Source organism: Myiozetetes cayanensis, unplaced genomic scaffold (assembly GCF_022539395.1).
Source record: "Myiozetetes cayanensis isolate MyiCay16 unplaced genomic scaffold, myiCay2020 scf1, whole genome shotgun sequence".
NCBI lineage: Eukaryota > Metazoa > Chordata > Aves > Passeriformes > Tyrannidae > Myiozetetes > Myiozetetes cayanensis.
Window position 1 is genome coordinate 140,729,613 of NW_026086604.1, and position 24,840 is coordinate 140,754,452.

Here is a 24,840-nt window from a genome sequence, read left to right on the forward strand (position 1 = left end):
ACAGAAACTGGGTATTTCTTTCTCTGCCCCTCAAGAACATGATGATTCAGGCAATTTCAGAGCTTGACTAGCACAGGAACTGTTTTCCACAAGCCGTAGCTCTCAGTGCAGGAGAGGGGACAATTGACCCATCTGTGAGCGCCCCAGCTGCGTGGCACATATGAACCTTGGGCTCAAGGGGAGCTGCTATGGAGCACAGAAAAGCGCCCAAGATTGGATGTGCCAAAACGCCCTGCGGCTCTACAGACCCGCACTTGTGGCTGCCGCTTGAAACAGTCCCGGAGCTGAGCAGGAATTCCACGAACACCCCCACATCTGCAGGAGCGGCGCTTGGGCGCGGTCCTTCGCTTTTCGTGGATGGGTGAAAAGACAACAGGCAGCGCTCAATGTTAGAAATTAGTCAAGCTTTAGACACTGGAATGGGATGCCCAGGGAGGTCCCTGGAGGCGTTTAAGGGAAGACCGGACGTGGCTCTTGGTGTCATGGTCTGGTTGACCGGCAGGATGATGCTGGGTCATAGGCTGGACTCGATAACCTCAGATGTCTTTTCCTGCCCAATTAATTCTGTGATTCCTGGTTACTGGGAGAAACTGAAGGATTCTCCCTGCTAAGGGAGCCCGCTGTCCTCCCGATCCCAGTCCGCCTGTGCCGGGGTCAGTTCCTCAGACAGCCCCTCCCGCCCTGAGGGGCGGGGTTCAAAGCGGCCGCCCCGCTCCCATTGGCCGCCCCGCTCCCATTGGCCGCCCCGCCGCTACTGTCTCTTCCTATTGGCCAGCCCTCCCCCCGCCGCGTCGCAATTGGCTGCTCGTGCCGCCTCTCCCCTCTGTCACTGCTGGCCCCGCCCCCCGCGCCGCAGTGGGGCGATCGGGCGATGGGGTGACGTCAGCGCCGCGCGGCGCCGCCATTGGCGGAGGTGGTGGGCCGCGCGATGTGGCGCGCGCTGCGCGGGGCCGGGCGCGGGGTCCTGCGGAGCGCGCGGGGACGGAGGGGCCCTGAGGAACCGGCCGGGCGGGCGCGGAGGTGAGCGGGGACAGCGCGGGGGTGAGCGGGGACAGCGCGGAGGTGAGCGGGGACAGCGCGGGGGTGAGCGGGGACAGCGCGGGGGTGAGCGGGGACAGCGCGGGGATAGCGCGGGGACAGCGCGGGGACAGCGCGGGGATAGCGCGGGGATAGCGCGGGGACAGCGCGGGGACAGCGCGGGGGTGAGCGAGGACAGCGCGGGGGTGAGCGGGGACAGCGCGGGGACAGCGCGGGGGTGAGCGGGGACAGCGCGGGGACAGCGCGGGGACAGCGCGGAGGTGAGCGGGGACAGCGCGGGGGTGAGCGGGGACAGCGCGGAGGTGAGCGGGGACAGCGCGGGACAGCGCGGAGGTGAGCGGGGACAGCGCGGGGGTGAGCGGGGACAGCGCGGGGACAGCGCGGGGGTGAGCGGGGACAGCGCGGGGATAGCGCGGGGATAGCGCGGGGACAGCGCGGGGACAGCGCGGGGGTGAGCGGGGACGAGCGGGGACAGCGCGGGGGTGAGCGGGGACAGCGCGGGGGTGAGCGAGGACAGCGCGGGGACAGCGCTGCTGAGGGCACCGGCGGTGATCCTGCTCCTCTCCTCAGCCCCGGTGAGGCGCGTCGGGAGCGCTGTGTCCAGTTCTGGGTTCCTCAGTACCGGAGGGACGTGGAGCTGCCGGAGCGGGTCAGCGCAGGGCAGCGAGGGTGATGGAGGGACTGGAGCATCTCTCTCTTGCGAGGAAAGGCTGAGGGAGCTGGGCCTGTTCAGCCTCGAGAAGAGACGGCTGAGAGGGGTCCCCGTCAGTGTGTATAAATGTCTGAAGCGGAGGTGCCAAGATCCAGGCTCTTTTCCATAGTGCCCAGCAATAGGACAAGAGGCAGCGGGCAGAAGCTGATGCATAGGAAGACCATGAGGATAAACTTCTTTAATGTGCAGCGACCGAGCACTGGAACAGGTTGCCCAGAGAGGGTGTGGAGTCTCCCTCACTGGAGATATCCCAGGACCGTCTGGACAGATCCTGTGCCATGTGCTCTGGGACGGCCCCGCTTAGGCAGGGAGGCCGGGCCGGATTACCCGCTGTGGCCCCTTCCAGGCTGACCCGTCTGTGGCTGAGCTGGGGAGCACACACGGCGGCAGAGGCTCGGGGAAGGGCGGCGATTGCTTTTGAGCAATTTCAGGAACCTAAACAGCGTATAACCCCCTTCCCCAAAATACGATTAGTGCACTGTTTACACCATGTCAGAAAACCGAGTCGTTTGATTGTTTCTCACGGTCTGCCCACAGCCTTGCAGATGTTGTTGTTCCTGAATGACTGCTCATTGTTTGTTTTCAGTAGAACCTGTGCTACCATCATCATGCCTGAAGTAAACACAGACCACCTGGACGAGCAGCAGGTGCAGCTCTTGGCAGAGATGTGCATCCTTATTGATGAAAATGACAAAAAGATTGGAGCAGATACCAAGAAAAACTGCCACTTGAATGAAAACATTGATAAAGGTACAGCTTACTTACCTTTTATCTGAACCATTAAGTTCAAACCACTGAGTATTTTCAGAAGTAGAGTCATGATTAAACTGAAGCCTTAATCTTAGATGAGTGTTGGATCCAATTAGAGCAATTCCCACAGCACCTCCTCCCCAGCGAACAGTATCTAATGTTAAAATTCTGTAATATGAGGAACACTGAATTAGAGGCAGTTGCAAAGGAGAGAAATGTGTGATTGCAGATACAAGCTATGTCTTGATAAATACTTTTGAATCATATTTTGAAGATGAAATAGAATTTTTTCTCCTCTTATAGACACCTGATTCTCTTTTCTGAAGAATGCCACTTGCTTCTTTGCTGAGTTCTTTACAAGTAGAAGAGACTTTGATTCTGAAGTAGTTCACACAGAGTTCTACTTCAAATACTGATGATAACAAGGGGTTTAAGTGACTGTGGGTTTATTCGAGGTTGGTCAGATTCACGAATCTCTCATAGTGGTGTGTGACCTCCTTTTATGAAGCTGAGGGAAGCATCTTCCTGGAGAATGAGGAATGACAAACTCGAAAGGTGAAGAAAACAGCAGTTCTGCACTTATACTGTTTGTAAGGGAGCCTGTTTTCCTTGTACCTTTGCAGTTCTTGAGATTCTGTACAGTTTTTTTGGATTTTTTGAGTCATCTCTTTTTGATAGTTATTTTATGGATGCTTAGCCCTCCTTGGAAGCTTGCCCAAATGTGCATCTTCAGAACTGTGAACTGAGTTGAGTAGATCTCTTCTGTTGCATTGTTGTTCTTAACACTTTTCTAATTTCATAGTGTTTTGCCTAAGCTGACATAGAAACCTGAATAGTAGCTCTGAGTTATCAAATCCTCGTTTTTTAACCTATATTAGTTTTAAATTGGATTACCCAGGAATGAGGCCATTCTAAGCCCTTAAACTGTCTTCATATGTTCTTTTTCTCCTCTGTTAAGTAGCTCAGGATTTTTTTATTTTTCACTTTTAGGTTTACTGCACCGAGCTTTCAGTGTTTTCTTATTTAATACAGAAAATAAACTGTTGCTGCAGCAGAGGTCAAATGCAAAAATTACATTTCCAGGTTAGTACTGAAACATTGTATTTATCAAAGTGTTTTATCGAAATCAGCATTTAAAAAAAATACCTCCATCTAATCCTGCAGTGTAATTCATTCTGAAGTTTTAGAATTTACTGCTTTGGAGAGGAGATACTTCCAGTACTTTTAAGAGTTCTAGTCAAGTTGTACCTATCTTGTGGATGAAGTAAGATGGTGGGAACACTAGGGTATTGTTATTTAAGTTCTTGGGAAAGAATTGTTCCCTGACAGGTTTGATCCTGTGGATGCAAGGGCAGAGGGTGTGTTGTTTACAAGACATATTTACTGGAGTTGAAGAAATGGCTCTGGTATCTGTGGAGAGTGTCTCATTGCACTGTAAAAGCTGATGTCAGAGCCCTGGTGCCTGGGAAATCTGTGGACCTTTGTCTGTATATGTCTTAAAAACACTTCTTTAACTATACAAGAAGTGAGACTGCGTGGCCATGCAAATGGAGAGGCATAAAAATAACAAGGGGAATGAAAGAAAAGTAGCTTACATAAGACATGTTGGAGGGAGCATTCACTTGTCTGTTATAGAATTTTCAATGGAAAACAAATTCAAGAATTTCCAACTTAAGGAGGAAAGACCTGTTTCTTCCTTCCAAAGGAATCTTTACTTTAGCAATTGATTGGTTAGCAGTGAATTAAAACCATTAAATTAAAAAATTAAAACCGAAATGCTTGAGTATGGTTTGTAGTTATTCTATTTCAGATGCTTTTGAGCTTGATTTTTATAGACAGAAGGTTGAAAAAGAGTATAGATGGGCTGTCCTTTAAACAAAAGTATAAACTTTGTATGTAATTCTACTGTCAGCTGGTCTTGAAGCTCTGGAAATATTTTCAATATTCTGTTGCATATAAACTCCCAAAAGTAATTTTAATTAGTATTTGAGGGATAAACAAGGTCTTTAGAAACTGGCTCTCTAAGCAGATGGTGTCTTGGGGATAAGAATGCCTGTCTGCACGTGCATCAGCAAATCCCAGTGCAAAATATGTAAAGACAAATAATAGTTGAAAATATCCTCCACCTGTGACCCTCCTCTGGGAAAGCAAAGCAAAGATGTGATGTGTTGAATAACTGGCCTCTGGGGCGTTTGATTGTTTTGTTGGGTTTTTTTCCTGGTGCTTTATACATGTCAAAAATGTACTGATCCAAACTTCTTGCAGATTGTTTTACCAACACTTGTTGCAGCCACCCTCTAAGCCACCCACTAGAACTGGAAGAAAAGGATGCCATCGGTGTTCGGAGAGCAGCACAGAGACGACTGAAAGCAGAGTTAGGAATTCCCATGGAGCAGGTAAAGGAAGGAGGGAGAAACAGGAATTCTAGTCAACGTTTGCCAGTTTACCAACTAACTGTGTGTGGCAGGCAGGGTCAGCCTCAAACCTGAAAATGCATTTAGCTTTGGAGGTGTAGAGAACTGAGTGAACTTGAGACTCCTCTATTCCATACTCTCAAAAGCTTATCCCAGTAGGTGGTATTTTAGAATATTCCCCTGAATATGAGCCAAAGAGTAAATCACACTCTAATGAAGGATTGCATGGCTCCATGTCTAACTGGCTGCTGATGGCAGAGTGTTGTATGTGCTCACTACACCTGGTGCTCCTGGAGGGCATTGCTGTGAGCCTGCTGCCAGGACCTGTGGACAAGCCCCTCTGCAATCCTGACTTTTCTGTGGGAATTTGGGTGGCCTGAGTACTTGCTGTTCCTGTGGTCACACAGCCCACTTCTGGTACCTTCCTTTCTGGAGGCAGTTTGGGGGTGCACAGAGAGCAGGGTGAATTATGCTCTGGGTTGATATCTCTTTCCACGTTAATTCCACATAAATTACGTTTCTGCCATGGGACACAGAGCAGCAGCTCCCAGTGCTCCTGGGAAATATGGGGATGAGGCGGTGCCCAGAGCTCACCACCCAGTCTGCAATTCACAGGGATCCCTGGAGGTCAGGAGTTACACAGCTCTGACCTCAGCTTCAAGTAGTTGCCAGGCCCTTTCCTTGGGAGGTGAGGGGTAGGTGCAAGTGTTTGTGCTCACCAGCACTCAGTAAGTGTATGGTAAGGTCTGGTAAACGTTACTTAAAATTCGCTGTGTAGGAGAAATGCACTGAAAATACTACAGGGCAAGTCTGATTAGAGAAATGCTGTGCCAGTCACACCATCAAAGTGCTTTAAAATTTCTTTTTGTAGTAACTTGTGAAGAAGTGTACATTGCAGTTGTACACTTGGGAGAAAATAACTTCTAAGGAATAGAGGATGATAGCTGATAATAGTATTGCGGTGCCCAGCAGGGCAGTTGTTCTGGTCTGACACTCACAAGTGTTTTGGTTTTAGGTAACTCCAGAAGAAATCTCCTACCTGACACGAATTCATTACAAGGCCAAGTCTGATGGGATCTGGGGAGAACACGAGATAGACTATATCTTATTTGTACAGAAGGATGTGACACTGAATCCCGACCCCAACGAGATCCAAAGCTACTGCTACGTGACACAGAAAGAACTGAAACAGCTCCTGGACAAAGCTGCCAAGAATGAAGTGAAGATCACTCCATGGTTTAAGCTCATAGCAGAGACCTTTCTGTTCAAGTGGTGGGATAACTTAAATAACTTGAACAAATTTGTTGAGCATGAAAAAATACACCGAATGTAAATAGCTGGGGTAAAATGTGCTGAAGGCCAGCAGTGATGTGCTGTCTCGTTGACACTGTGGTAAATCATGACTTGGGTGCAGAGAATTGGTCCACCTGGAGCACATTTAGTATCTTGGTATGGAGGTTGTTATAGCCAATGTTTTTTCTTCTGCTTTCATCACCTTCTCTGCCCCCTCATCCTTGTTCTCCTGTGCAAATTACCTTGATCTAATGTAAAATGGGGAACAATGGCATGAACCCCCTGGGTTCCTCTTTCCCCATTGCCTGGTGAAAGATCCTCACCCCATGTGTGCACTGCACACCTGGGGAAGGGAGCCTGGCTCAGCTGGGAGGGTTGGTCCCTTCCCACTCAACGGGACCATGACTGAAATGATTACCCGTGAATTTGGGTTCTGCACTGATGTTGGCTGAAGAAAAAAGCAATTAGTGCAAAGTAATCAGGATTATTTTAATTGCAGAAAGCAAATCTCTTCAGCTACTGTACTCTGTAATTAACCAAACACATAAAAGCTTAAGTAATTGGATTGTCAGGGTGGAGTGAGTTTCACTTTGGAGTGCTGAGTTGTGTGTCAAGGCTTTAGATAACAAACAGTGGGTGGCCTGTTTGGGTTTTTCTCCCCAACACCCTTTTCTGGTTATTTGAAGTCTGAGTACTGGACATCTCTTGCATAACAAAAGGGTTAATTATGCCAAATGTAAATGGTGCCTAATACAAGAAGTAGCCTGTCTTTGGAGATGGGATATGCACTAAATGGCTCTTCTCTATCTTCCAGAAAATAAAGGCATCTTGAAACATTTTTTTCTCCTGAAACATCTCTTGTACTAGTCATTCCCGGACTACTCAAACCCACTGAACTCCAGAATTCAAGACTGACAAGTTCTGGGCTTACACTGAATCTTGATGTCAGTTAGTTAGAAACTGTACCAGAGCTAATCCTTTTTGATCTTGCAGTCAATGGCTAGTACATGAGTAAAATGGAAGCTGTTTTTCAATAAGACAAATACTCGTCTCTCAGTTTGAATTAATTTTGGGGGGGTTTTTTCTCTAAAAAAGCTTAATTGTGATTTCTTCTGTTAGCACACTACTCAAACTAGATTTCCTAAGCTAACTTTTCCTAGAGGTGTCTTAATGAAATAGGATGTTTGTCATTCCACTTCTCATTGGACGGAAAACACGGTTGTAACCAGTCCGTGTCTGGTTTAAGGGTGAAATTAACTTTTTCCTGTGGTCAGAGTTTCTCTTTCTCACCCCAGTTGTGACTGCAGCACTGAAGCTTCTCTGCACCACCATCTCAGTGGTTGAACACTTAAAGGGTTTTAAAGCCAAGATTGTTGTATGTTGACCAGAACTGATGTACTGAAGTAAATAACAGTGGGGGAGGGAACAGTGCTGCGATGGAGCAGCTCCCTCCACTTCACTGCAATCAACTGTGTTATCCAGCTGTAGGTAATTACAGTTCTTTTCAAATACTTCAAATGCTTTTTAAATCTAGGATTATCTTAAAGATTATGATTAAAATACGTAACCTAAAACCCTGGACTGTTGTTTTCTTTTCAGACATGAAGCCACACAAGAATAATCTCTGTCATCACTACACTATGAAAACCATCCTGCCTCTTACACACCACTAAAGCAGCAGGAGGGGGGCAGCAGGGCACAGATCTATTAACAACAAAGTTCTGCTTTTCTAGTTCAAAGGGCCAACTTGGAGCAAAAGCTGGCAAAGCATATCCAGAAGTGGAAATATTGTGCATAAGGCAGGTGAAAGAAAAGTTTTGCTAAACACTTCCTCAACATCCCTTAGAAGTTCTGTTATCAAAGTTTTTTTTGACATTGAACGTCTTTACAATGTGTTTTAATACCAAAATTAATACACAAAATAGATGAGGGAAACAATATGGATTTACAGATGAAGATCCAGTATGCTAAGGCTGATATGTGAACACTCTTCTCACTTGTAGTATTTAAAAATAAATAAATTTAAGGGTTCTCCCCCCCTACTTTTTTCAAGTGAGTGTTAGTTTTTAACGTGCATTTCAAGTGTACTGTTCAGGCATTTATAATGCATAACTTTACTATCCTCTGGGAAGAATTGACCGAGTAAGGACAAAAAGGAAATATTTCACATTTGACAATATCTTTTGCCTTGAACAGATAGTGCTTGCTTCAGACAGTGTTGACATTCCTGAAGAGAAATTGTTTCCTAAGCAGGGGGTGACAGCAGCATAACTCACATGTACTCAAGACCAAATGTCAGTCTGACCCTCATTCTCTATATATCCGAAATATTATTATTAAACTGAAAAATTAACAGTTTTAAGGTGTAACCTTCCCTGCCCATGCTGTTATTACAGATGGCAGGTCGGTACTAAAACTGCAATTTCTCCTCCAGTTTCAGTCACCATTTAGCTCAGTAATCTGGCAGCATTTCTCCCTGCATTCAAAACTGGTTCAGTGCTCAAACACCAACTTGGTGCAGTCCTTGTTAAGTTCCTTGTTACTTCCCCACCAATTTCAGCCTTCACCTGCAACATAAACTCATCACCTTCTATACATCAAAGAATTACTTGCACACAGAAACCCAAACCTTTGTGAAGCTGGGCATTTTTAGTTTGGATAGTATTTTAACAGGTAGTTCACATTTTTAGGTTTAACTTCACTCTAGATTAGTTTTAGATAGAAATCTAAATACTTTACTGATACATGAAAGTCAGGAATAAAATGAAACTTAAGTAACTTTTATGTCAGTCCAGAAATGGGTTTCTGCCACTGGTATTGAGAAATTTCTCACTGTATTGCTTAGAAGAACTACAAGACCAAGGTATTAGAACTTTGAGCTTGAATTATCTTAACCACCAACGCAAACTACGTGCTTCTTAAACACTTTCTAATAGTAAAAGGAAGACAGGACTAGAAATTAATTTAATAAACTTAGTTTTTAATTTTGATTCACAAGACTGTTTATCTTCTCTGTGTTTTACCAGATTTTCTCTTTCCAGCCAGTAGATGTTTTGGCTTCAAGTCAAATATGTGTCTGTCTGCCTCTCCTTTCCTGCCCAGACGATTCATCTTCTTCTGAGCTTTCTTTGCCATGGTCTTGACCTTCTTCACCATCTATTTAAAAACAAAAAAACATGCAGAGTAACTTCCACAGTAACTCGGGTAACAAGCTTTACCTTTCAAAAACCCACTAAGCTGGATGGTTTTAACAAGGACATTCACACACCCAACTCTGGAGCACCAGCACTGTAGCCTCAGCAGAACTTTTTCCAGTACACTAACATAGGATCATGTTACCCCTGGAATTCCTCCCTCACTAAAGGTGGTAGTTCTACTACAGTTGGTAGAATTCTTTCCTCAGACTTGGATTTAGAGACAAAAATTTAAAATGTGCTCCCTTGGTCTGTATTTTTAAGTTATTTTTAAGAATGAACTTGGCATTCCTGAAATACAGAGAGTTCAAGATGCTGAAGCTGCAAAGAGACCCAACATGAACTCTGGACAACCATAAGCAGCCTGCTCTGAAGTTTCCCAGGAGCTGGTTTAAGTACAGTCATGCTGGTTCAAGTGCCATAGGGGTAAATAACACACCTTTTCATCACGAAGTCCAGACACATCCCGGGGTGTGCGGGAGCAGCTCCGGCTCCGTGCCACGGATTTGGGGGTTTCAGACTCATCACGTTTACGTTTCCTTGTGGTGCTACGGGACCTTCTCACATAATGTGCCTGAAATTTAAAACATCACTTTAGTCATTAAAACCAGAAACAATCAGCTCAGACATGCTCCATTTCTAATCAGAGGAAAAACAGGATGTGTACTGCTGTGATAAATCATATTGGTTATTCCATAGTAGCATAAAGATATTGCCAGCTGTTGGTCACTGACTCCCTGTCCTCAGTAACACTCACATTTCAGTGAACATTAACTTTTTCCCTCTACAATTATTAACCACAGTTTTCTGGGTTTTCTGAGTACACTGGTAAGTAATTCATAAAAAGATACAAGTTAATGGATAGCAATGCTGAAGCAATTTTGCAACAGCAAAAAAGCAATGAAGAAACCTACCCCAATTAGTGTCCTGTGTACGGGGCAAAGCCCTAAGAATTTCAGACATGAAGACTTACCATGCTATAGCCTAAGTATTAAATTCCTTCTCACTGAGATCATTCCTACATCAAACAGATGTCAGCTCTGAGAACAGTAAGTGCTTGCTTCAGACAGTGCTGACATTCCTTGTTTCCTTACTCCTTGTTTAGCTAAAGAATTTGAGGTCTCAAGATCTAGAGAGCCATAATACTGCTGGATTTGCTGCACAAAATGGATTTTTTTTCCCCAATTTCAGTTAATATGTCTCCTGAAGGCAAATCTATGTTTGAAGTACTTTAGCTTTAGTTACTTTATCTAAAGATGCCAGCTGCCCTCAAAAATTTCAATTACAGCTCAGAGAATGCGTGAACTGTAAAAAGATAAGCCTGACGTGTCATTATTACTATTTCTGTCAGTCTCAGCCAACACAGCAAACTTGAAAATTAAGAAGTATATTTAACCAAAACCATTCTTGAACCCTACATAAATTCCAAGAAGGCAGTGCACATACATATGTGATTCTTGGTAAATGTTAGTTTTTCAGCTTGCCCAACTTGTTTTGATCACATCACTCCAAAAATTGCAGTGCAACTGCCTCATCTGGGGTTTCTAGTTTGTCCTTAACAGATCCCCCTTCTCTCTTGTGTTGACTGTAATAAGCATTTAAATTTAAATCTATTTCCGATAAACATTGTGTTTAATTAGCAAAAACTTACATCATCTTTATTAGTCATGTCAAGTCCAAGATCAGTCATTTCCTTCTCCAGCACCTTCCGCTGGACCTGCAAAAAGACAGTCAAGAAAACACTTCTTTCAGAAAAAAATGGTTCCACCTTATCTCAATATACCACCACAAGACCATTATATTCACTATGTATTTTTCCTTTGTCACATCCCAGAAGCAGATAATTGAAGTCCTACCTTCATATTTTATTTTTTTGCAACTTAATTCTCTTCACCCATAAATCCTGCTTCACAGACTGCAATGGCCCAGCATTTTCTAAAGATCTCATAAATATTTTGCCTTTTTTGAAAGGCAAAGAGAGGTATTTCAGTCAGAAATATTTCCTTTTCTCCCAAAAGGCACACACGTTGAAGAAGGTAAGAGATACTAGGAGCAACATCAGCTAGATTCACTTTCTCAAAATGTGTAGTTACGAGTTTAGTAATTTGCAATCATCCTGGACTGGTCACAAGAGATTCTGCCATCAGAAAGGGTAATACCTGGCTTCCAAAAAGAAACAACATCTTTTCGAGCACTGAGAGAGCCTCAGAAAAAATTTTACGTGATTGCGACTTTAAGTAATTATCCAATTCTTCTAATTATTTGAATTTAAAACAACCAACCAACAAGAAAAACAATAAAATTATACAATAACTCAATTAAACAAACTGAATTGTGTTATTAAAAAACTTTTTCTGCAATATATCTGGAATTTTACAAAAGAAACACTTTTGTAAAGTATCCCTCATGTGGTATGGCCTCCACAGCTAAGTAGTTACCAGGACTCCAGGGAGGACAGAAGGAAGCAAGTGAGCCAAGCAGGAGAAAAAGCCATCAGTGCCACTAACTGGTACTGTTCCAGGTTTTCATTATGTTATTACACAGCAGCAAGATTTTGTTACAGAACACGTTCTATACTCACCTTTTTAGCTGTTCTGGGCATCCTTGGACCATGAACATCTTTTTCCTTTGACTGCAGGATTTTCAGTTTCTTCTTTTCTCGGATCTTCTTTGCCAATCGACGGATTTCCATCATTTCTTCATCCTCACTCTCTGGCTCGCTGTCATATTCTCCAGCAGCTTCTCTCAGCTCTTCCTCTTTCTCCAATTCTTCCAGTTTCTTACATTTTGAAAAGGTGAAATGGAAATCAGATCCTTGACTTACAGTCTTTAACGTTACATTTCTCCACAGCCCAGGGCCATGACACGCAGTCCTTTCAAGAAGGGAATCTGTTACCTGATAATGACCCCTCCAGCGACAATTAATGCAGCTGGTGATGTTGATTACTGTGAACCTCTGGGCACATTACTGTGCACACTTCCTCCATCACCGGAAGCTGCTCAGTGCATGAGAGCAGCTGTACTATCTTGTGAACTCTGCCTGCTGTGCCATTTCTGGAAACACTCTGAAAAACCCTTCTCTTTCCACATTCAGCAGAGTCACTGAATACCAATAGTTCAGAGGAACCCAACTGCACAACTGGCAGGCTCCGTGGGCTGCACTGACTACTCCTCCTTAACAGCTAGCAGAAATCCAAGCAGTGCTTGTTATTAAATCAAAAGGTCATAAATTGAGAATTCAGTCCATTTCCTATAACATCATACTCCAGTAGACATGAATGTGATGGATGAACTCCATATTATTAATAATATATAAATTTTGATAGCTACATTTCTTCTGGCTGTAGTCAAAGAATGAAGAAATACAACTTCTCGTGCAAACCTCATATTTTAGGATGGAAAAGATAAGATCACCATCATTCTGACAAGGTAAAGCAATTCTCCATTATGAAATTCTGTCCTCAGTCATTCAAAAAACAGTATCTTTTCTCATGGCAAATGCAAACAACATAAAAAAGAACATGTTCTCATGATATACTGCTTTTAATCTACAAATAGTAACTTACACTAAACAAATACAGATAAAGAGGCAACAAAAGTGTAAAACAACTAACGGAAAACTCACTTTCATTATTTCTGGATCAATGTAGTCAAGTATATTATGACCTTCCCATATCTCTGGTATCTTGTCGTATTTCTCAGATGCATTCATTAAGTCCCAGTATTCTTAAAAACACAACAGAAGTTAATAAAGAGACAAAATTAATTTCAAAGAATGTTTAATGACAGAAAACAACCTGAAGATCACAACTGGGAAAAAAAAAAGCACAATATCCCCTAAGGGTCAAGAACTTGGCAGCATCTCTGACATATTCACAAATACTTCTGATCTCCATCCCACCATCAAATACTATTCAATAATAGTAGGATCCACTGCCAAGCCATAATAGCCAACAAATACCCAGCTGAAACACAATCAGGCAGTCTCTCTCATACTGATACTTTCCTAACAGAGACAGCATCAAGAATTAATGAGGTAATACACCGTAGAATGGAAGGTAAAAATCACTTGAATCATCAGACCACTCATTTTATGTCTGTGACTCTAAAATGGAAAACAACTGAGTGACATTATGAAACAAGAAACAGTCACAGAAGATCAACAGTTCTGGTTGAAAAGAGTCAGGTTTAGGTATTTCCCCTTTAAGACTGACGTAGCCAAACTTTATTGCTTAAAAATAATACCAATTCTTATGTAATACTTACTCTGAAGATCCAAAATATAATCATCTCCCATTTCCAGTTCAATATCTCTCTCCTGAAAAGACAGACATGGCTTTATATACCACCTAATCTAGAATCTAGAGGATAATAAAGCAAATCTAAAATCTGCCTGCCAAGTTCCTAATAAAGAGATGCCACTTACCAACTTCCTCTTGGGAGTGTCCACTTCCATGCGTTTCTTACGTGCTACTACTCCCTCGGGTATAAAAGGCAGCCGCTCCTGGAATTAATCCACCCCAATAAAAAAAGGGAAGAGAACTCTGAATCATTTTTTTTAATACTGCTACAAATCACCAGCTGCATTGTAACGCATTTCTGAAGAATACAAAACCCCAAGCTGACTCTCCCCCCAGGAAAGGTACTTAAAGGTGATAAATAAGAAAATTTCACCCCATGAATCTGTTCACATATCGAGAGAATTCCTATCCTACTTAAGAGTACTGGCAAGTACATTAGATAGTGCAAACACGTAGCCTACCTTGTTATCTCTTTTGGTTGGCATGGCCAAGTGTAATCTATTCAATACTTCATTCACTTTATTTCCTTTCATTTTAGTATCAACACGATGGGCCAACAGTCTGTCACAGGCCTGGAAGTGCACATGGCAACATTAGGTGAGGAACGAAGCCTTCCAGATACAACAAAAGACACCACAGGCTTTCAATCCCAAATATCCAGCTTCACATCTTCTAATTTCTTACTCTAACTCTCAAGAAAACATTGTAAAAAGTATAATGGGAAGATGCATACACAGATACCTATTTTTTTAACAATGATCTGACGATAAGAGAAAGCAACAGGACTCAGAAAAAACGTTTTTTTAAAATTATGATTTGTATTAGACATTGTTTTCCATTTTCACTCAAGTCCACTGAGGATCAACAAGCTATAAAGGAAAACATTTTTAAAGTTTATCACTATAATGCACAGTTTAATTGTCATTAAATTAATACAAGTGAGGCAATTCCATTCATTTGGAATGAAACTGAGAGAAGAGACGTACCTCTGTTTTAACCTGGATTACACCTTCTTCAGTTAGAGTACTTGTCTCTATTACAGAAAATCCTTCTGCTTCAAAAGCTTCAAAAATTTTCTAAAATACAAAAATTTTCCCAAATAATGACATTCTGTGCATTTCTTAACATACTAACGCGTTAAGAACAGAAATCTCAATCCAGTATTAATACATGCGACGTGTTACTATTTTATTAGGTTTCTAAAAGGGTGACAGAAAGTTTACAACTACAGTTCTATTTAATATCTTTCTTATTTTCTAAGTAAATAACTACTTTCTAAAAAGCACCTACAGATGACCCATAAGGGGGGAAAAAAACAGTGAAACACAAATTCTGTGTGTGCTTTAACCTGTTAACACAAAAGAATTAGCCCTGCTGGACCTTCTGCTGCGACTGTTCAAGCAACACCTCAGTCTAGTGCTGTCTCTGAACTCTCACTGAAATGATAACTGAACAAGGCTATTGTCTAACTTCCATCTACAGCAGTAATTGAAGGTTCTCATAGTGTCAGAGACTACTCAAACAACTAAGGACCTGCTGTTTGGCATTTATGATATTCAAGCAAGGATCTGCATTAGACAGTAATAAAGAAAAGTAAAGACCTGGAAAGCTGCTTTCCATTAAAACAGTTTGATAAAGAAATGATTATGTAAAAGTTTTGGTCCAATAGAAATTATAACCATCCACAACACTTGAACATGGTATTTTTGTAAATGTCAGAAGACAGGAGAAAGGTGGAGAAGTATCCTAACCTGACTCTCTTCAGGAAGTTCTGCAATCCTCTTCACATCACATTTGTTTGCAACAATTATAAGCGGCTAATAAAAAGGAGGAAAAACAAAAATCGTAACTCAAGTTACCATATTACAAAACCTTGGGGTTTATTAATAATGTGAACCAAACTCACCTTGTTAGCAAACAAAGGCTTAATGTTCCTGAAGAGCTCCACCTGCTCCTCCAGGCTGTGCCCACACTGCTCAGACACATCCATCACGTACAGCACCGCAGCACGCAGGTGTGCCAGGGCAGTGATGGCCTGCATCTCGATGGTGTTCCTGTCCTCCAGGGGATGATCCAAAATACCAGGAGTATCTACTACCTACAATTAGCATCATTAAGTCAGGTGTTATTACAGGATAATCAACTGAGTGTTTTGGAACATGTGCTTGATTCACCATCAATATTGTCTTCTTTTAAGACAGCAATGTTCTTTCCTTTCAGTCACAAATTGCTGTAAACTCGGCCAAATTGAGAATGTGAAAATGGAGAAATGGGAGAAGATTTTGGCATAACAATACGTCAAGTACTGAAGAGGCAGGGAAAGCACTGCCCCAAACTGGCCCAGAATCTGACAGTGATAAAAAGTGAGCAGTCTTTAGTCAAAAATTCCATTTCCCTTCTTCCCTCAAATTGAAAACACACCCGTACGTGTACATTTTGAGAACGGATTGTGACTGCTGCCCTCATTTGGCAGACTGTACGTTGCACAGCAACTCTCAGGCAGAGCACATCTCATGAAGACACAAAAACACAACTCCCATGACAAAATGGCAAGTCAGGTTACAAACAACTCATTCTTTCAAGGGAATGCAAAACAGTAACAGTTCTTACCTGCCAACGTAGATACCTATAATCCATATGTCCCACAAAGAGGGATTTTGTGGTAAAGGCATAAGGCTGCACTTCTACATCTGCTCTTGTAACCTTAAAACAAGATTAAGTCATGCATATTTATTTTAAATTTCCTGAAGTTGCAAGTAGTATATCATAATTATAAAGCACTTCCTTCGGTACAGGAAAAAAACTAAAAAAAGGCTAAAAAATGGCTATTCTACTTCTCTGCAAGCATTTTTCTATCAGAAAATATGCTAATGGCATACACGCTATTTCAGAAAATAAAAGGATTTTTAAGGGTGAAATGTATCATAATTTTCCATTTATCCCCCCAGGAATTTCATTCAACCTCTACTCAGACACTTGAATTTGCTACCGCTCACACAGGCAGTACCACAACAACACCAAATTCTTTAAATGCTGCCTTATTTTAATTAAATGGTACCTCAATTTTTATTTTTGAGAAAACCAGTCACATACCTTATTTATAAAGCTGGACTTCCCAACATTCGGGTAGCCACACAACAGAAGAGTTCGTGTGTTGGGGTCAATGGTTGGCAAACGAGACAAATGTTGTCGCACTGAAATGTTAAAAGACGGTTTTAAATATCTGCGATAATTTAAGTTTTACTGAAATGGGATAAAAATACATATGCTAAGTTGTTTATATAAAAAATAACTTTTCTGATATTATGATATGATCATTTATGAAAAGGCAGAATATCTGCAGGCTACACAAGTATCTATGTACAAAAAAATTTCAGAAATACTAAAAAAATTAAGAGCTATAATATCATATATTATAGCTAGAATGATCCCAGCAAATCAGGCAACATAACCTGAGGGATTAGTAGGTCTGATTGAAGTAAGGCATAATGTTTGCAAAATGTTTAGCACTATTTTTTGAATATATGCTAGTGACAAGAATCATAGAATCACAGAATTAACTGAGTTGGAAGAGACCTCCAAGATCATCAAGTCCAACTGCTGATCCAACCCCACTGTGATTACTAGATCATGGCACTCAGTGCCACATCCAGCCTCATCTTAAAAACCTCCAGGGACGGTGAATCCAACACCTCTCTGGGCAGGCCATTCCAATGCCTGATCACTCTCTCTGTAAAGAACTTCTTTCTAATATCCAACCTAAACCTCCCCTGGCAGAGCTTAAGCCCATGCCCTCTTGTCCTGCTGCTGATTGCCTGGGAGAAGAGACCAACCCCCACCTGGTTACAACCTCCTTTCAGGGAGTTGTAGAGAGTGATGAGGTTTCCCCTGAGCCTCCTCTTCTCCAGGCTAAACAATGGTAAATAAAAGCACTGCTGTGACTTTTAAGCAAAGAAAAAAGTTTATAACGTTTTTGGTTAGCAATACCATAAAATTTAAAGAATATCCAAAGAGAAAACTATTTTGTTAAAAGATAAAATTCTAAGTATTTGGGGATTTTGAAACTGTTTCTGTGTTTCCTGTGCCTATATTCTGTACTAAACACATTCTTTTCACTTTCGTTAAGTGTAATAAACTTTATATCCAACTCACATGTATTTTTTTGTACCCTGTATGTAACACAAACCTTGTTCCAAGTATTCCAGGCTTTGTTTCTGCCTTTTGATGATGGTGCACATCCGCCCCAGGGCTGCACGTTTGAGCTGTTTGCAGCGGTAAAGAGAGTCTCCGTATTTCATCAGCCGCACATAGTCCTTGGCAACACTGGGGGCAAGAAGGAAGAACTGAGCCAACAACCAACCAAGCAGGGACAGAATCAGAGAAATCAATGACTCTTACTTGTCAATCAGATTCTTGGCAATATTAATCTGTCCCAAAGCCAGCTTGTAGTGGTCTTTGTCATACAGAACGTTCATCAAATCTGCATAAAAAGGATGAATATCCTAAAACAAAAGCATAATATTAAATTAAGCCTTGTATTTTCCTTCCTTAGGATGACTATTTCTTAGACACTATGTAAGTTGTTGTGTTTTTTTTTTTTTTCTCCAGTACAGCAACACAAATGTCACTAAAAGCCAATCAGTTTTCATTACTATATTATGTATGGAAAATAATCTGCTTGGTCACTAAATGCATAAATCTTCATCACTTTGAATTTCTTGTCAAACAAATCTTGCATTTACTCATATGGAATTTCCATCTGATCTTCTGGTTTGAAAATACTTCACACTACAACTCTGAAGGCTTTCTTTTTTAAGTAAGAAATTGCAAGAAGCCTACAGAAATAGTCTCTAAAAGGGAATTCATACTATACTGGAAACACAGCAACATTATTCATTCCTCATTTTTTTGGAGTGCTACACTAAATTCCGTGCAAGACTGGATAAAAAGGTTTAATACCCAAATAAATCCTTTAGCTTTCCAAGGAATCAGCAACTCTGGTTAAAACCTTCTAAACCAAGTATTTCAGCTACTTATGTATTTATTTGCGAAATCTTCAGCATGTGATGTTAAAAAAGAATCCAGAACGTATTTCTGGGAATTCTGCACTAATAGTCACTGGATATGAAAACATAAAGAAAAAATATGGTTGCAGGCCAACAATTTAAACATAAGCAGAAAACTGCCCATAAAAGCCCCACTGGACACATGGATTCAATCACAATTGTTGGGAACTTAACAGTATGTGCACCCTGTCAGAGCTTGTTTGCAACACTGCTCTTTATGGGGCCAAGAACAACGTTCATGTTTTCAAAGTAACTTCTAAAGAAGGGAAGCAATGTGATATATTAGGGTATTTCTTACTTCCTGCACATATTTTCTAGGGAAGACTAACCATAAGCACACTTTACATATGCATACACAAAAAAAAAGAAATAAAAAAACACAACATACTTAAAAAACCCCACCCACTTTCTCTTCATTCAGCAGCAGCTTCTGGCAAACATATTTGACCAGCTCAAAGCCTGTAAAACCTTTAATGACCGTCCATGGGCAGAAACTTACTTTCTCAGAAGGAACACAGTATTTTTGCAGAACAAATCTGCCTGCAACTCCTGCCAGTAAAATCTACTAGGAATCAGTCAAAATCATCTACATAGTGAATCAGCAAGTTGCTGCTCAGGCCAAAATAAACTCAAATAAAAGAGATACACTGCTGAAGTATTCCTGACACTATGCAAGCAAAGTTCCTTTATGATCAAGCAACAGAACACTTACATCTAACTTGGGGAAATCTGTCAAGATCTGCGTGAGCCTGTCGTGGTAATTCTGCTGAGTATATTTGACTTTTCGCATATAAAAATGCCGAATCCGATGGATTTGATAATGTTTATGAATGACAGTGGGGGTCTTCCGCTGCGTCTTTGACAACGTCAGATCTATGAAGTCCTGCAATTAAAGAAACGTGATTAAATCACACGAAATTGCCGGGTTCTTGTGTAAAGCCATCGATTTCCTTTCGGTGGAGGAGCTGACCAGCTGAGCACGCCCAGGGTTTGACAGGGGCGTTTCGGGGCAGGTTCCCACCCTGTAACACGCGATTTGCACTCCCTGTCGGGTTCCCCTTTCCACCAACCCCGGGCTGCCCACGCCGAGCCCCGCGCTTAAACTAGTGCCCGAACGCCTCGCTCTAGCAGAGGGATATATTCTCAAAGAGCACGCTGTGACGAGGCTCGGTGTCAGACAGGTTTGGGAAACAGGAGCGACTTCCTTGAGGGCCGCTCAGGCACCGCGCGGGGCTGAGGGGAAGCGCTGCCCCAGGATCCCCACTCGGGATTCCCTCCGGCAGCACCCCCCGCGCTGTACATGGTACGGGCCGCCGGGCCCAGCAGCGCCAGCCCAGGGCGAGCCCACGGCTCCCGCGGGAGGGGGAGGCAAAGGCCGAGGCCACGCCGGCACCGCGGCTGGGGCGGGGAGGGCAGCGCGGCGCTCGGGAGGCGCCGGGCGGGACGGGCGGCGCGGAGGGCCGGAGCAGGGGCCGGGGAAGGGAGGGTGCGGGAGGGGAGCGCGGTCGTACCTTGGCGGACGGGACCACCGTGATCTTCTTGAAGTTGTACAGCGCCATGGCGGCCGCCGCCGCCGCGCCACGCGCCGGAAAGGGAACGTGGACGGGGCTCTCGCGAGAGGAAGGGAGAGAGGGAGGAGGGAAGGGAATGGAGGGGAGGGAGGGAGGAAGGAAGAGGAGGGAGAGAGGGAGGAGCTCAGGGCCCGGTCGGGGTTTTCCCGGAGAAAGGGCTGATGGCGAGCAGGGTTCGAGCTATGGCTCACTGGTGTGGTCTAGTGCAGCCATGCCTTGTGCCCCGTAGGGCCGAGAAGGCAAAATGCATCCTCACGCTCTACACTGATCTGTAGAGGTTGATTCCCTTTAGGACCGCAAATGAACGGAGAATAAGGATGGGGGAAAGGACCCCCAAAACCTTATCAGTACCAAGGGTGCCCCGTCTCGTCTCCTCCCCAGGCTGCCACAGCAGGCGGACAGCGCTGTGTCCCCCAGGTGCCCACACGGGTCAGCTGGAGCAGCGCTGGGTCACCCAGGGTCACTGCCCTCAGCCATGGGACTCCTCGAGGGATGCCTGGAAGAGCATCTCGGGATTGTGCAAGAATCACGAGACTCAGTTAGGTTGGAAAAGCCCTCTTGAAATCATCAATTCCAACCTAGGACTGAACAACACCAACAGACACGGCACTGCACGCCCAGTCTTTCCTTAAACACCCCCAGGGCCAGTGACTCCACCACCACCTCCCTGGGCAAACCATTCCAATGTCTGAGCACCCTTTCTGTAGAGAAATTCTTCCTAATGTCCAACCTAAACCTCCTCTGGCGCAGGTTGAGGCTATGTCCTCTTCTCCTATTGCTGGTTGCCTGGGAGAAGAGACTGACCCCCACCTGGCTACAACCTCGTTTTGGGGAGCTGTAGTGAGCAATAATGTAAGGAGCCCCTGAGGCGCCTTTTCTTCAGGCTAAACAACCCCAGCTCCCTCATAGGACCTGTGCTCCAGACCCTTCACCAGCTTCCTTGCCCATCTCTGGACATGCTCCAGCACCTCAGTGTCTTTCTTGAAGAATATGTCTTAAAGAATGTCTTGAAGGACATAACAGGATGTCAAGAGAAAGGACCAAAGCTGGGAGGAGGGAAGAGCTAAGATGGAGGAGGGAGGAAAAACTGTGGGGAAATAGAGAGAAAAGGAGATAAAATAGGCCAGTAGCATTTAGTGGTCAGTACCTGTGTCTGACCATGGCCTGCACACCCTGTCACCACAGTTGCTCTTACTGAACTCCTTTTCTGACCATTTTCCTGGTTGAAGGGGCTCTCTGTTCTGTTCCTGTGAGTATGGAGCCAAGTGCCTGCCGCAGGAAAAGCAGCAAAGTTCCACAGTGGCCATGTTTCTGTGGTGCCAGGAGCTGGAGGGACTGTGGTGCGTACATACTATATGTCAGTGTACATATATATTCATACATATATACACACTCAACAGGCTGAGAACGTTGGGGCTGTTCAGCCTGGAGAAGGGAAGGTTGCATGGAAACCTCACAGCAACCTTGCAGTCTCTAAAAGGGGTCTAAATGAAGCCTGAGAAGGACTGTTCATCAGGACTGATAGGGCAAGGAGTAAGCGGTACAGACTGAAAAAAAGGGAAACTGAGGTTAGATATACAGAAGAAATTCTTTACTGCGAGGGTGGTGGAGGCACTGGAACAGGTTGCCCAGAGAAGCTGTGGCTGCCCCATCCCTGGCAGTTTTGAAAGCCAGGTCGGGATGGGGCTTGGAGCAACGTGGTCTAAGTGGGAGGTGTCCCTGTCCATGGCAGGGGGCTTGGAACAAGATGATCTTTAAGGTCCCTTCCAAGCCAAATCACTCTCTATATGTGTGTGTATGTGCAGCTGGGAGACCAGGGGCTCCAGGGTCCAGCTACTGACTGATCTGAGTGCCGAGGGTCTGTGTGGGTGGGCACATGCACAAGCACATCTTTACTGTGTGTGTATTCCCACTGGGGTGTGCACTCAATCCTTCCCGCTGGGTCTGGGGCCGTGGGGCTGCAGCAGCCTCACCTCTGTCAGGCTACTGGATTCCTAACCCCAAACACACACTCTTACTTCCCTCTTTCTTTATTTACTTTTTTCTTTCTTTCTTTCTTTCTTTTACACTTTCGGTGACTTGTCTCATACTAAATTGTAAATCCTTTCAGATAAAAGCCAAGCATGAGAGAATTCTGGAGCAGTTTATGAACTTGACTGTACCCCGTGCTGTGGTGTTTTTTGTGTATCTTCAGCAAACATGAGATCCAGAGACCTAAGAAACCTGAATGCAGGTACATCCTGCAGTCTGCATGTCTATCCCTCTTTTCTACTTGACACTATTAGAAAGCTGACATGCACATCAGTTTTAAATAAATTACGAATTACTTGATACATTTTGGGACGCAAATTAGATTAAAAATTAGGAATTGCCTTGCCTTCCCTGCTGGGTTTTTTTCCCCTCTTTCTACATAAAGCATGACATTTTCCACTTGAGAGAATTTAGTCATGTATTAGTCTGTCACTGCACATTTTTCTACAGTACTAGAAATTTATATGCATAACTCCCTCCACATCTCCTTTATTTCACTGTGCTCCCAATTTTGCTGAAATGCTCCAAACAGCTGTCCAATGCAGTGGAAATTTGTAAGGTATTTGAAAAGTAAGAATTATTCAATCAGCAAGCCTGTAGCTAATCCTTTCCAGCAATTAATTTCAGTAATGACTGTGTGAGCACTATTCAATCATAAACATGCTGTCAGAGCCATCCCTCTTTCCACAGTCTCTTGGTGGGGCTGCAGCTGCCCTGTTATGAAGGGACATGCAACTTCATAAACATTTTGAGGTGACCACTTCAGTCTGCCCTCTTGAAGTGTTCTTGAACAGTGAGATTTGACTTCACACTTTCTTTATATCACGTTTTGCCTGCAAAAAATATTGTTTTATAGAGTAGAAGGAGCTTTTCTTTAAGTGTATCCACACATGTCCCCAATTTCTCAAAAGATCCCTCCAGGAGCTGGCCTGGGGCACTCAGAGTGCCCAGCAGCTGGGACCAGCATCCTCAGCCTCATCCAAGCCTCTGTCACTTTTAGGTCTGAACCTTTGAGGCCCAACTATCCAGGAGCAGGCCCTGGGGCCTGGGCTCTCACACTGCCTCTACATTACTACTTTCTTGAGAAGTTTTCAAGAGCACTAGTTCCAAGACAAAATTTGGGTACAGTTCTGGGTATTGTGTCCTCTGGAGATTTATTCCAGGAGTCAGGAGTTGTAAGGCCATCTCACATTATGCTTCTTTTGGTTCAGGCAGTTCATAATCCCAGCTGGCTTTCTGCACTCACACGTCCTCATTCATATTTATTCAGGCATGCAATACTTTTTCTCCATTTCATGTTTAAAACACCACTCCAGTAAACTATAATTCATATAATTTTGAAATTAAATGACACAAAATTATTCTTGTGCCTTGTACAAGAGCAACTAATGAGGTTCAGGTTGGACACCAGGAAGAATTTCTTCACTGAGTGGGTGATCAGGCATTGGAGTGGACTACCCAGGGAGGTGGTGGAAACAGTGTTTCTGGAGGTGTGCAAGAAGCAACTGAATAGGGCACTTAGCACTAAGGTGTAGTTGACATGGTGGTGATCAGTCAAAAGTTGGACCCAATGATCTTGGAGGTCTTTTCCAACCTTTATGATTCTATGTTTTTATGATTCTGTGATTCTGTGTGCTGTACCAATCATCCAGAGGGGAACTTGGTAAAATGTGCACAAGAATGGATGTTGCCCAAGGAGCCATCCAAGCATTCCTCTGTAAGAAATGCTTCTGCAGGATGCATGCAGGAATTTGTATTATGCCTAGATATGTCATTGGCTCGATAGCCATAGTTTCTCTAAAGAATTAGCTGAAAATTCCCAAACTACCCTCAGATTTGGGGTATCAGTTCTGAATTATAGAATCATAGAATGGTTTGGGTTGGAATGGACCTTAAAGATCATCTAGTTCCAACTCCCTTTCCACAGGCAAGGACACCTTCCCCTAGACCAGGTTGCTCAGAGTCCCATCTGGCCTGGCCTTGAACACTTCCAGGGATGAGGCATCCACAGCTTCTCTGAGCAATCTGTTCCAGTGCCTCACCACCTTCACAGTGAAGAATTTCTTCCATATCTGACCTAAACTTCCCCCCTTTCAATTTGAATCCAATACTCTTTTTCCTATCAATGCAGTTCCTGGTGAAGAGTCCCTCCCTGGCTTCTTATAGGTCCCCTGCAGATACTGGAAGGTGCTATGAGGTCTCCACACAAAATCTGAATCTGATTTGTGCAAGGGTTGATGGTGGTTGACATACCTTTGTAAACTGTATTTCAGTTAGACAAAATAGTTGTCACCTAGTCCCACAAATGAAAAGACCTGCTCATGTAGGATTCTTCTATCTGTAAGTACGGTCATTCTGTATCATCTAAAGTCTAAATCAGGATTGTCTGCCGTTGCAACAATCTGCTGTTGTAAAGCTGCTTTCACTGGAAACCCTTATGTGCTCATGTTTTAAAGCTAATTTATGAAGC

General features: G+C 43.5%; 2 protein-coding genes across 8 annotated transcripts; one reads left to right on the forward strand and one right to left on the reverse strand.

The window, feature by feature from the left end:
* The first annotated feature begins 901 nt into the window (after positions 1–901).
* On the forward strand, positions 902–7,781 carry IDI1 (isopentenyl-diphosphate delta isomerase 1). Of its 7 annotated transcripts, none has more exons than XM_050311640.1 (5): positions 902–1,020; positions 2,337–2,500; positions 3,491–3,583; positions 4,766–4,896; positions 5,930–7,781. In XM_050311640.1, the coding sequence occupies exons 1-5, from the start codon at positions 929–931 to the stop codon at positions 6,245–6,247; spliced, it is 798 nt and encodes a 265-aa protein (XP_050167597.1). In that variant the 5' UTR covers positions 902–928; the 3' UTR covers positions 6,248–7,781. The 7 variants fall into 7 exon arrangements, with proteins under 7 accessions (XP_050167597.1, XP_050167605.1, XP_050167614.1 ...); XM_050311648.1 differs by having other exon boundaries at positions 905–1,020; positions 2,340–2,500; XM_050311657.1 differs by lacking the exon at positions 902–1,020 and adding an exon at positions 1,288–1,298.
* Positions 7,782–9,166: 1,385 nt separating this feature from the next.
* Positions 9,167–20,381, reverse strand: GTPBP4 (GTP binding protein 4). Its single transcript, XM_050311629.1, has 17 exons — positions 20,280–20,381; positions 19,481–19,651; positions 18,101–18,204; positions 17,889–18,025; positions 16,796–16,896; positions 16,313–16,405; positions 15,609–15,800; positions 15,454–15,519; positions 14,689–14,778; positions 14,164–14,274; positions 13,828–13,905; positions 13,668–13,719; positions 13,027–13,127; positions 11,983–12,180; positions 11,053–11,118; positions 9,841–9,975; positions 9,167–9,363 (listed from the first exon to the last, which is right to left on the reverse strand). The coding sequence occupies exons 1-17, from the start codon at positions 20,325–20,327 to the stop codon at positions 9,211–9,213; spliced, it is 1,896 nt and encodes a 631-aa protein (XP_050167586.1). The 5' UTR covers positions 20,328–20,381; the 3' UTR covers positions 9,167–9,210.
* Between the last annotated feature and the right edge of the window lie 4,459 nt (positions 20,382–24,840).